At 51.8% G+C, this 12,057-nt stretch overlaps 1 protein-coding gene and 1 long non-coding RNA gene across 7 annotated transcripts in view; one reads left to right on the top strand and one right to left on the bottom strand.

Annotated features, from left to right (window-relative positions):
- LOC130705864 (uncharacterized) overlaps positions 1-10,812 on the top strand; it is a 33,102-nt gene extending 22,290 nt beyond the window's left edge. The window contains exons 5-6 of the long non-coding RNA XR_009006252.1: positions 7,389-7,511; positions 10,729-10,812. This is a non-coding gene — a long non-coding RNA (uncharacterized LOC130705864). The remainder of the gene's footprint in view (positions 1-7,388; positions 7,512-10,728) is intronic.
- Positions 6,092-11,893, bottom strand: ZMYND15 (zinc finger MYND-type containing 15). 6 transcript variants are annotated; one of them, XM_057535518.1, is made up of 13 exons: positions 10,702-11,890; positions 10,028-10,262; positions 9,786-9,941; positions 9,353-9,513; positions 8,656-8,808; positions 8,255-8,335; positions 7,992-8,108; positions 7,799-7,899; positions 7,613-7,711; positions 7,296-7,449; positions 7,155-7,213; positions 6,758-6,918; positions 6,092-6,382 (listed from the first exon to the last, which is right to left on the bottom strand). In XM_057535518.1, the coding sequence occupies exons 1-13, from the start codon at positions 11,372-11,374 to the stop codon at positions 6,211-6,213; spliced, it is 2,322 nt and encodes a 773-aa protein (XP_057391501.1). In that variant the 5' UTR covers positions 11,375-11,890; the 3' UTR covers positions 6,092-6,210. The 6 variants fall into 6 exon arrangements, with proteins under 6 accessions (XP_057391501.1, XP_057391502.1, XP_057391498.1 ...); XM_057535519.1 differs by having other exon boundaries at positions 7,799-7,887; XM_057535515.1 differs by having other exon boundaries at positions 7,613-7,899; positions 10,702-11,893.
- Between the last annotated feature and the right edge of the window lie 164 nt (positions 11,894-12,057).

The raw sequence follows: 12,057 nt of genomic DNA, 5'->3' as shown, positions 1-12,057 counted from the left end.
GTGGCTCGTGGGTTCTAGAGTGCAGGCTCAGTAGTTGTGGCGCACGGGCTTAGTTGCTCCGCAGCATGTGGGATCTTCCCGGACCAGGGCTTGAACCCGTGCCCCCTGCATTGGCAGGCGGATTCTTAACCACTGTGCCACCAGGGAAGTCCCCAAAAGCTGTTCATAACATACTGTTTTATTAAAAGAGCAAGCTAGTTAGCATGATGTACAATATGATTAAAGTTTGTAAAAATATGTACATTTTGATAAAAGAGACTGTAAACACACCAAAATGGCGATGATGGTTATCTCTGGGTGTTGGGATTGAGGGCCATTTGAATTTTCCGTTTAGGGTCTTCTGTATTCTCTAAGTTGCCCAATTGTTGCCTCCAATTCGCCTCCCTCTCACTATCCACCCTCTCAAGGCTGCCATCACCACTCTGTTGAATACTCTCTTGTCTTTGTTGTGAAGTACAGGGGACATTTCTTCACCTTGATCTGACCTGGCCTAAGCAGCATCTGGCACAGCTGACCGCCCTTTCTTTGTTTCTGAACCCTCCTGGTTTTCCACTGCTCTCAGCACTTCTCCCTCTCCTAGTTGGCTCCTCTTCCTCTGACCATCCTTACCTCCACCAGGATTCTGTTTTGAAGGCCCCTTCTTCTTTCTAGGGTCCTCATCCACTCTCCTAGTTGTGTGAGTTCCATCTCACATGTCAATTGCCTACCAGAATCTCCACCGCGAGGTCCCATGAGCATTTCAAACTTAACAAGTCCCACCCTGAATTCATTACCTTTCTCTCCCACCCCTTCCAACCGCTCTAACTCCATCCCTCCTCTTCCTGTGTCCCCGCTGAGCATACGGCACTTCCTTCTTCGATCTGGTTGTCCTGGCTGGGAACGTTCAGCTCCTTCTCTGTCCTCCCCTTGTTCCAATATGATTGCTCACCACCTGTTATTTCTACCTCCTCATTAGCCCTAGGATTTAACCTGTTTCTCTCCAGCATCAAGGCACCATCAGCTCTTGCCTGTATTGCTACCAAAAACTCCTAGCTGATCTGTCTCAAGTCTTACCCTCTCATAGTCTATTTTCCCTCCAGTATAGCAGGAATAGGTTTCTAAAAGTCCTTTAGGGAATTCCCTGGCTGTCCAGCGGTTAGGACTTGGTGCTTTCATTGCCGTGGGCTGGAGTTCAATCTCTGGTCAGGGAACTAAGATCCCTCAAGCTGCGCAGCCAGAAAAAAAAAAAAAAATTCCTTTAGTAAATGCCGAGTGGCTATTATGTCCCAGGCACTGTGCTGGAGCATAGTTATAATCAGACAGACAAGGTCTCCCCTTTCATGAAATTCACTTTTTAGTGTGTATTGGAGGAGGAGGGGTAATAAACATAAATAAATGAATGACATAACAAAATAACTGTGATACATGCTCAAAGAAAATAAAAGAGTAATGTGATAGAGAGTGATGGGGGTAAGGGATCCTTGTAAATTTCATGGAAGCAGGGACCATTCTCTTGTTTTTTTTTCCCCACTGCATCTCTAACACAAAGCCGTGTGTGCATTCAATCAGTATTTAGTAAGTGAATTATTAAGGTGGGCAAATTTGTAAATTAAATGTCTTTATTACAAAAGTACTGTGTGTTCACGGAAGAAAAATGAGCAGGACAGCAAAACAAAATGAATAAACAAATCCTTAGTAACCCCGCTGCTCGGAGATAACAATATGCTTTCATGTAGGAGATGGCAGGAACTTAGGGAGAGGTTATTTTTCTGGCCAAGGGAGTGGGGAAAAGTTCTCTTTCCCCTCAATCCACCAGGGACCTAGGCTGCCCTTTTATGGCTGTAGGGGATTTACAAGGTATTATCAGGGGGTGTCTACCCTCATCTGGGGTCAAGGAAGGCCTCCCTTCCTAAGGAAGTGAGCTTTAGGCTGAGAAGGAACTAATTGTGCAAGAAAACAGGGAAGTTCCACACTGAAAGAGTGTCGTGTCTTCATTTAGAGCCCCTGGCTCGAGGGTAGAGAGGGGGCAGGAAGCAGGATGAGATCAGCCTGTGGAGGTTGGCAGCGGCCACATTAAAAGGGCCTTGTCATCTAGATCTAACTGCCAGATTATAGAACTAAAGAATATAGATGAACAGATTAAAAAAACACCCAGAGGAAATAATCAGCCAGATCCAGAATGAGGAACATTCTACAGGACAAGTGATTTAGTTTCTCATTGAATCAGTGGACTGAAAATAAAAAAGGGAAGGAGTTCTGTTATAGAAAAAAACAAAAAAACTTAAGAGCGATAACAACCGAAAGCCATGTGTAGATCTTATTCATTTCTTGATTGTAACAAACCAACTGTAAAAGCCATTTCTGAGATAATTCAAGAAATTTGAATATGAACTGGGTATTGTGATATTAAAGAATAATTGTTAAGTTTATTGGGTATGATAATGGCATGGTGGTTACATTTTTTAAAAGCCTTTATTAGTTATAGATGCATATAAGGGAGATAACTGATGTCTGGGATGTGCTTTAAAACACTCTGGGAAACAGCTGGGGGTGTGTGATATTGTGATGTAAGAAATACATATTTTGGTCTTCATCCCAGGTTCTTGGCTCAGAAGCGTGTAAAACCCTTGGAATTTCCTGAGTGATAAGAGGTGAGAGGAGTGTCTTTTGTTATACATAACAGGCCCCTTTGACTATACCTGAGTTTATGCTAATGAGGTGACTTTTGGTGGGTCCTGGAGAGCTTTAGGATTATTCCTCAGGAATAACCTCCTGTGTGTCTGGTTGGCGTACAGCCATCTATGATTGTTTAATAGTGAACTGTGGGTCCTGTATCAATCCAAACATGCTGTTCTATCCTGCAGCACTTATAAACAAAGATACTGCCCCTAAATTAGTCACTCTCACAATCCATTTTAGTAAAGGTCCTTCAGGAAGCTGATGATACCAATCTACAAAATGAAGCAACTCCTTCACAACTATATTCCTGGTTTCAGTAGATCCTTGGTTTTTGCCTTCCCCCCATGCTGACTGCCTTCTTGGTGAGCAGAGGCCTTAGAGGTACTTTCTGTTGTCCCAGGCTAATTATTTACTGGATAGCTTTGAGGCCAGTGGCCAAAACTCAGACTGACTCAAACCCGAGCTTAGTCTAGCACCAAAGTCCAAACCAGAACTCTTTTTAAATTTCATTTTAGCTATTACAAATAATCACCAAGGGATTGTATATTTCACTTTTTCTCTTTTTGGTTTGCATTTCCTTATGCATCTAGTGAAACAACTTCCTGGGAGTTGAATCCAACTTTAAATTCCACTGGTTACTTTTACCTTTAGTAACTGAGTGCAGCACAGCTGCTGCTCCATGCCATGGGTGACCACATGGCCACCCAGGAATCAAAGGTTCGGCATCTCCCATCTTTTTATCCTTTCTCCTCTCAAACCACATATTTCTGTGAGCTAGGGCCAGTCTAGCAAATCTCACTTCTGACACCAACTATTAGCTGTTTTTACTAATAGCACTTTTGACACCAAATAGGTGTTTCTTTTGTTTTTGTTTGTTCTCTCACACCAACCAATTCTCCAACTACCCTGACACCAACTGGGTGTCCTACAGTTCAATCAATTCTTTTTTTTTTTTTTTAAACAGGGTATGTATGTATGTATTTATTTATTTTGGCTGCGTTGGGTCTCCATTGCTGCACACAGGCTTTCTCTAGTTGTGGCGAGCAGGGGCTACTCTTCGTTGCAGTGCGTGGGCTTCTCATTGCAGTGGCTTCTCTTGTTGCGTACCACGGGCTCTAGGCACGTGGGCTTCAACAGTTGCAGCACACGGGCTCAATTGTTGCAGCATGTGGGCTCTAGAGCACGGGCTCAGTAGTTGTGGCGCACAGGCTTAGTTGCTCCACGGCATGTGGGATCTTCCCAGACCAGGGATTGAACCTGTGTCCCCTGCGTTGGCAGGCAGATTCTTTACCACTGTGCCACCAGGGAAGTCCCAATTCAATCACTTCTGACACGAAATACCCAGAGTGAGCACAGACTGCCACAGGTTAAGGGCTCAGTCCTAAAAGACTGCCCCCACCTCAGATGCTAATTGCAAGCCCTGGGCCCACTGACCAACTGACTATAAACTGAGGCTTCCTGTGATCTCCTTCTCAGGTTCAATAATTTGCTAAAATGGCTCACAGAACTCGGGAAAACAGTTTACTAATTATTACTGGTTTGTTATAAAGGAACTGCAAAATGGAAAAGAGGTATAGGGCAAGGTGTGGTGAGGGAAGAGGGGGTAGCCTGGAGCTTCCATGTTCTCTCCAGGTGTGCCAGCCTCAGTACCTCAGTGTGTTCATTAACCCAGAAGCTCTCTGAACCCCATCGTTTAGGGATTTTTATGCACGTTGCTTGGTGATTAACTTAATCTCCAGCCCCGCTCCTCTCCCTTGGATAGCAAGGGGTGGGGCTGAACGTTTCAGCCCTCTAATCATACGGTTGGTTCCTCTAGTATCTAACTTCCATCCTGAAGTTAAATAAGGGCCCACCTAGAGTTACCTTATTAAACTCAGGTATGGTTGAAAGGGGCTTATTATGAATAACAAAAGATGCTCCTCTCACCTCTGTCACTCAGGTTATAGAAGCTCTTGTGCCAGAAATGGGGCACGCAGACCAAATATATATTTCTTATATTATCACATTATCACAGGGAGTAATAATAAAATTTGAAAAATGTTGATAATTGTTGAAGCTGGGTGATGGGCATATAGAGATTCATTATGCTGAGTCTTCTGGGCTTTTGTGTATATTTGGAAACTTTGATAATAAGATAGTTATAATAAAAGAGGATGACAGAAAGAGAAGCACCTTACCAGCCATACTAAAGAGTCTGAAATTTTAAACTTTTTTTTTTTGAATAAGTTTTTTTTTGAAAAAGATTTTTTTTGAAAAAATCTAAAAAATTTTAGATTTATAGGTGGGGTGCAAAGACAGTAGAGTGTTCCCAAATACTCCTCACACATCTTCCTTATTGCTTCTTCTATAACCACAGCGTGTTTATCAAAACTAAGAAATTAGCATTGATACAATACCATTAGCTAAACTGAAAACTTTATTTGAATTTCTCCAGTTTTTCCATTAATTTTTTTTTTTCTGTTCCAGAGATCAAACCAGGATACTGAATCATATTTAGTTGTCATGTCTCCTTAGTCTCTTCCAATCTGTCACCGTTTCTTGGTCTTTCTTTGCTTTTCGTGACTTTGATACTTTTGAAGAATAGCAGTCAGGGGTTTTGTAGACTGTCCCACAGTTTGGTTTTGTCTGGTGTGTTCTCATGATTAGTCTAAAGTTATGGATTTTGGGGAAGAATACTACAGAGGGGATGTGGCCTTATTGCATCATGTCAGGGAGCATAACGTCAACATGACTTCTTATTTCTTGTAAACCTAGTCACTTGGTGCAGGTGGTGTCTGCCAGGTTTCTCCACTATTTTTCCCTTTCTATACTTTGTGATAAGAGTCATTAAGCCCGGCCCACACTCACGGGGACTTTAAAAGTAGAGGAAAGTCATTGAAGGGATTTAAGCAGAGAGTAATGTTTCGAATGTCTGTTTTGGAAGGAACATGAGATATGGTGGCATTTGCAGTGGGACTGGACATAAACTGCTGGATGTTGAGTGACCAGCAGCCTGACTCAGCTGGAGCTGGTTCTTTATGGGACGTGAAGGATGAGAGAAGGTGGAGTCAAGGATGGCCATGAAGTTTCTAACTTGGACAGTTGGGTGGCTGGGGTCTTTCACTGACTCTAAACCAAGGTTGTGAGTGCCCCTAGGAGGTTGCATGCCTCCCCTGCCCCCGCCCCCTCTCCCCCCCAGAGAGAAGCCACTTTCTGTTTCTTGGTCTTGCTTGACTCGGATCCGGTCCCTGCCTGTTACTGGGGCCGGAAAATGCCTTATCAACACACACATTAGAAGAAGTTTGGGATTACCCAGGAGGGTCAGAATCCCACGTAAGAGAGGGGACAGCTGTCGAGGAACTGAAGAAAGATGGAAGAAAATGTCATCCGTAAATCCTTTAATCCTCTTTCCATTTAAGGACCCAGTTATGAGCGTTTGACTCAGTGGTTTCAAACAAGTAACTTTATTTACCTTTTCGTGTTCCGCCAACCGGCCTCCCCCTCGGCCTCGCCTGTTTCGTGTTCCTTTCCGAGGCGTGTTAGGGGAGGGGGTGGACTGCTACCTCCCCGCCCTCACCTCCGCCGGCGGGCCCCCCGCCCAGGTTTCTTTTCTCCTCGGCGCCTACGGGCAGGGGCGGGAGGAGCGGTAGGAGTTGGGGCGGGGGGCGCGGGCCCTGGCGCGGGGCGGGCCCAGCTCCCTTGCGGAGGCTTGTAGATCAGGTGGAAGATGAAGGCGTTGCAGTACCTGAGGGGGGGCGCGTCGCCGTCAGGGGCGGGGCCAAGAGGCCGGGATTTTCCCAAGGGGCGGAGTTTGTGGGCTCCGAGTTTCAGGGGGTGGGGCTAAACTTAGGGCTCTGCCAGCCCGAGCGTAACCTGGCTTTTTTTTGCAGAGGGGTTGGGTTGGGGGGGGTGGGCTGGGAAACGAGGAGTTGGAGAGATTTTTGTGAGCTGCATCTAAAGAGGGGTGTGTGGGCGTTGTCGAGACCCTCCAATGGGGGTGGTGGGAGTGCGGGCGGCGAAAGCAGGGTGTAGGGCTGGGCCAGGAGGGTCCCAGGACCGCAGAGACGAGGGTAGAGGTGGGCCTTTCAGGATGCGCGGCCAGAGAGTAAGAAGGCCTTACCAGGGCATACAGTTGTCCGCCGCTCTGAGGCGAAAGGGGGAACGGAAAGGGTTGGGCTGTGGAGGGCTGGTGCCCCCTCCCGTGGCCACCGCCATGGTCTGGTCGTCCATCACACAGCCGTACTCGCTGCTCTCGGTGAAGAAGGCTGGCACTCGGAGGGACTGGGGTGGGGGCGGGGCCTCAGACACTCTCAGAAAGGCTTCCAACCCCACGTACCTCCCGAGGACCCAGACGGACCGGGATGGGAAGAGGCACGAGGCAGGCACAGAGGGGGGTAGGAGGACCCGCTGGCGCACCCCAGGTCTGTAGAGCAGATGATGGGGAAGAAGAGACTTTCAGAAAAGGAGGAGGGACCGGGCAGGAGGTGAGAGAAGGTCCCTTTTGTCCCATCCCCCACCTGTAACCTGGGCAGCGAGCTCAGCCAAGTGTCCTTTAGACTAAAGCCAGAGTTAAATCCTGCGGAGGGAAGGAGAGCAGGGAGAAGCTGGCTCCCATGGCCTCCTCCCACCTCCCCCATGCTCCTACCCCAGGCGCTTACCGATAACCAAGTCAGGCTTGGGCCCCTGGAGCAGGTGGTAGGGCCGTGCAGACACCTTGATCTGCAGGTCCCTGCGGCCCCCCTTCTCCTTAGTCCCAGAGCTGAGCCGTGCTGATACCCCGGAACCAGGATGGACAGACACTTCGAGGTCATCCTGGGGAGTTTGGAGTGGGGTGGAGAAGCCGGTGGAAGTTACGGTACTGGAAGATGCATCAGGTAAGACAGGGGAGAGGAGGCAGGGATCGGAAAGGCAGAGCCCAGCCAGGAGGACAGCAGGAGGGTTAGGGCTAAAGAGCAGGGCCCCCCTCAGCCCTCACCCTCTGCAGGGTAAAATGCTGCTGGTCACTCTCAGGGGGCAGGCTGTCACCCACAAACTGCAGCTCCAGGGCCACGTGGGGGAGCAAGACCAAGAGCTCCTGAAGGGCAAAGAGGACAGATCTGGGTCCCACCCTGTGTCCACCTCCACACCCAAATGCCCAGCCCTCAGGCCTGGAGGGACTTACCCAAAACACCATGATGAGGTCGAACTCCTTCCCAGCCTCCACCACATGGATTTTCAGTGACTGTTTGTTCTGGATGTTGAGCTCAGGGACTGGGTGATAAGCTAGCCATTTAAGAATACGGTCTCCTCCTCCCCTCCCACCCCACTGGCCCCCCTGCTCCACGCACTCCTCCCCCCGCCTCCGCCCTCCTTACAGGACTGGGGCACCAGATGGGTGATGACGTAGTACACAGTCAGCGGGTAGGTGAGAAGCACAGCCATGGGGGAGTCCAAGCTGAGGCCCCGCCATGTGTAGTAATCCTGCCACGAGCCTGGGGAGAGTGGGTTACCGGGGACCTTGCCCCAGGCCTGGACCCCCACCTCTCCTGTCTAATAGCCCCTTTTCTCAGCCACCGAGACTGCTGGCCCTCCAGGCCCCGTCCCTACCCCTAGCTCCCTCAGGGCCCCTCCAGCTCACCAAAGAGGCCCCTGGGTGGATGTGGGGGCACAGGAGGCATCAGAGCAGGCCCATGCCCCTGAAGAAGCTGGTAGGGATCTCCTGAGAGGATGAAAGAAGAGGAGCCTGGTGTCAGGGAGGTCCCCACCTGGCCTCTTCCTTCTTCCAAAGGAGCTGTGTTCCCTGAGAGAGGGCCTGGAGCTGCAGCAGGAGGAATGGGGAGCTGCCTAGGGATGGGGCTTCTGGATGGGCTGGGCAGGGGTGACTTTTCTGAGGGTTGGGGAGAGGCATGAAATGCCCTGGTGGTGGTGGTGAGGTTTGGTGTGTATGTGGAGGGGTTATCTAGGATCCGGACAACTCTTTGCTCTCCCGTCCTTCCCTCTAGTCTGAGGGACTTATGCCTGGAGAGAGGCCCCACGCACCATTGAGAAGAATGCTGAGGGATGGCGTGCTGCCCCTTGGGTGCCCGGGGGTGCCAGGGCCTGTAATCAGCATGCTGAGCTGGGTCCAGTAGCCACGAGTGAGGCCTCGTGAGGCCAGGAAGGCCTCCTTGTTAAAGGTTTCACTGGTCACCTCTGGAGAAGGATGAGGGGAGGGGTTGAGGGCCTGGTGGCCAGGATTCCAGACTTTGGCTCTCCTCAGTCTCTCCCCAGGACCCTGAGTCTGAGTCTGGTTCTAGTCAGACAGAGAACTATTAACATTTCTGAGTGTCTACAGCGTAGCCCACAGAACCCATATAACAATTCCATGGGTTTTAACATTTGTTAGTCTGCCCACTTCACAGGTGAGGAAATAGCTCTAAGAAGTAAAGTGATTTGTTTCAGGTCACCAGTTAGTGGTGAAGCTGAGAAACAAGTATTTGAATCCCTACTCCCGAATCCCATAAGTTCTCTCAGGGACCAGGGCACTCAGTCCTCAGCTCCAGAGATGCTGTGTCCAGCCCCAGGGGTCTAGCCCCCAGCCCCAAATACCCAGCACCCAGCTGTTATTCCAGGGATCTAGATTCCAGCCCCAGGCACTTAGCCTTCAAGCCCAGGACCCTGTTCCCAGGCACCTGGGGCCCCAGTTCCAAAGACCGGGCCCCACTTTCCCCCACCCATCCTGACCTCCTTAGGGTACCTGCGGTGTAGGTAAAAGGCAGAGTTGCCAGTTCTCCGGCCCGCTCCATGAAGGCTGCAAGCCTTGGGCACCAAAATCGGTGGCTCACATCATCTGGGCTTCGCTTCCAGTCAGCCCGGAGACACGCCTCTCCGCAGTACAAGACAGCGCCACACTGGGGGCTGGGGTCACAGGGGGTGGGGGGGGTGGGCACTCAGTGTTAGTGTATGTAGGTCCCCTGTCTGCTGTCCATCTGTCCTGCGGCTGCCCGTACGCACTCAGTCTGTTTGTACTCTCTCTGCCTATAACAGCTTTTTTGTGTGTGTGTCATCTTCTTGTTTCCCTGTCCCTCACTCTGTCTGTCTGCAGGGCCCCCCACCAGCCTGCTTCCTCTCTGTTTGCCTGACTGTTGGGGGTCTTCCTTCCGCTCGCTCCATCTCTGCAGGCTGCTCACCAGGGGGTTAGCTTCACTTCAAAGCTATGCCTGTGACAAACATGGCAGGTTCGAGCCCGAAGGGAGGCAAAGGTGAAGCCGGGCCGGGGACCCCATGTCCGCATCGGGGTCTTGGCTAGCTTCACTCTCAGCCTTGGGACCAGATTCTCCAGCTCCCTGAATGGGGGTGGAGACGGCATCAGGCTGGGGGGCTCAGGAGCCCAGGGCCCCAGGCTTCCCCACCCTCTACCAGGTTTCTGTACCGATGCAGCTGGGCGTCTCCCACAGTAAGCTTTCGGGGCTTTCGGGGGTCTCCAGAGCCCATGGGGCAGGCCATGCTGTGGCAGAGGAGAGCATAGGCCCGAGGAGCCAGGTTCTGTGTCCCTGAGCCCCTGCCTGCACTCCCCTGCCCTCCATCCATCAGCAGGTCAATGCCCAAGATGGTGCCGTGTTCATCCGTCACCAGGAGGATGCAGGAAAGGTGCAGGGGGGCCGCCTCTGGGGAAAAAGGGAAAAGTCGGGGGCGGGGGGGCAAAGACGGTCAGGGTCAGGGATACCAAATCAAATGCCCACGGGGACTAGGAGACTGAGCGAAGGGGACTAGGTAGAGAGGGCATGCCTCATCGGAAGGGGACTGCGGCTACAGAGAACCAGCATTTGCTGCCAGGTGGAAATGTGGGCCTGCTGTGGGAACTTTACATTTTTCTTGAGAAGGGGTAACTCCAGACTTCTGGAATTTTTTTCTTTTAATGTTTAAATGTTGGCTCAAATTTAAAAAACAAAGAACATTGTGGATCAATGAAGACACCTTTTTAGGCCAGATTGGCTGGAGGGCCACCCATTTGTGACTCCTAACTGGATTCTGAGGGGCGGAGGAGGGCTTTGAAGGGGAGTATGCCTGGGCGGGGGCAGGGCAGGGCCAGCCTTGGGTTCTTACCACTTCTCTGTCCCTTCCTCCTCTCAGGCCCTGGTTCGTCCTCCGCCCTGTCCTCTTGGCAGCCAACCTCGTGACCTCCTGCCTCCTGCTCGGTCTCCTCTGCCTCCCCTGGGGGGTTTGCTTCCTGTGGGGAGTCCCTGCTGGTAGGGGCTGGCTCCCCATCCTCCTCTGTTTCTACTTTCCCGGTGCCTGCATCCTCCTCCTCTCCATTCTCTCCTTCTTCCTCTTCCTCCTCCTCCTCCTCCCCTTCCTCCAGGCTGACAAAGCTGACATAGGGGCTTAGGTCCCGCAGGTGGAGTGCGGGCTCGTCTCCCAGGAGCCGGGCAGCCCCCAGGCCTGGTGCAGGGCCTGGCTCTGCCCCTTGCCCCAGGCTGATGCCCACGCTACGGTTGGGCAGGACGTGGAGCACCCAAAGGGCGCGGTCCTGGGGCAGCCTCCTGATCTGAGCCTCCAGCTCCCGCCAGCAGCCCTCAGGGCGGGTCCCCACGGCCCTGCGCTCCGCCACGAACTTGCGGAACCAGCCAAAGAGGAGGGCAGCGAAATCCAGGAACTCATCCCGGTATCCAGACACAAACTCCATGTCTTCAGGGGCACAAGGCCTGGGCCCAGACTGAGCAGAGGGAGGGATATATGGTGAGAGAGAGGTACTCGGGAGAGTTTGGGGCTGGGTCATAAAATGGGGGAGAGTGTGGGTCTGAGGGTCACTTAGGGTGGAATCTATGGATGAGTGTTAGGAGCGAGAAAGGAGTTTTCAGGGCTGAGGATGGGAATTCAGGGTGAGAATGGGGTCCAGACTTGAAAGTGGGTGATTAGGGTTAAGGATGGGTAGTCGGGAGGGAGGTGGTCTTTGGGGCTCAAAATTTGAGGCTCAAACCCTCAAAGGTAGGGTCTGAGTTGAGGATAGAAGTGGGAGAGCGCTAATCCTATGGGCAAGGGTTTGGTGAGGAGGGAAGTTTTGGATCCGTCTGTGGGGTGTGGGAGGAGGGGGAGAGGAGCTAGGGCATCTCTTCGGCTTGAATAGGTTTGGCGGTGAGCCCCGGTACACCTAGCCCCTCCCGTCCGGTCCGCTACTCCGGTACCTGCAGCCGCCACCACTTTTCGAAGGTAAATACCTCGGGGTGGGGCGTGACGTCAGGCTGCCCGAGCCCCGCGCCGGCTCCTCGGGTTGCCACGCCCCCTGTGTCTTGCGCGGCGCAGAGGCGCTCAGGGCAGTGTCTGCGCTGCTGGGCGCGCGGACTCATCCGCCGCGGTCACTCCAGCCATGTGACTGGATCCCCGTGCGCCGGACCCGAGCCCGAAAAGTGAAAGCCTCTCGAAGGAGGAGGTCCAGCCGACTGACCTTCGGAGGGCGGGTGG

This window comes from Balaenoptera acutorostrata, chromosome 20, assembly GCF_949987535.1.
Source record: "Balaenoptera acutorostrata chromosome 20, mBalAcu1.1, whole genome shotgun sequence".
Classification (NCBI taxonomy): Eukaryota; Metazoa; Chordata; class Mammalia; order Artiodactyla; family Balaenopteridae; genus Balaenoptera; species Balaenoptera acutorostrata.
This window is presented reverse-complemented; position numbering and strand designations above follow the sequence as displayed.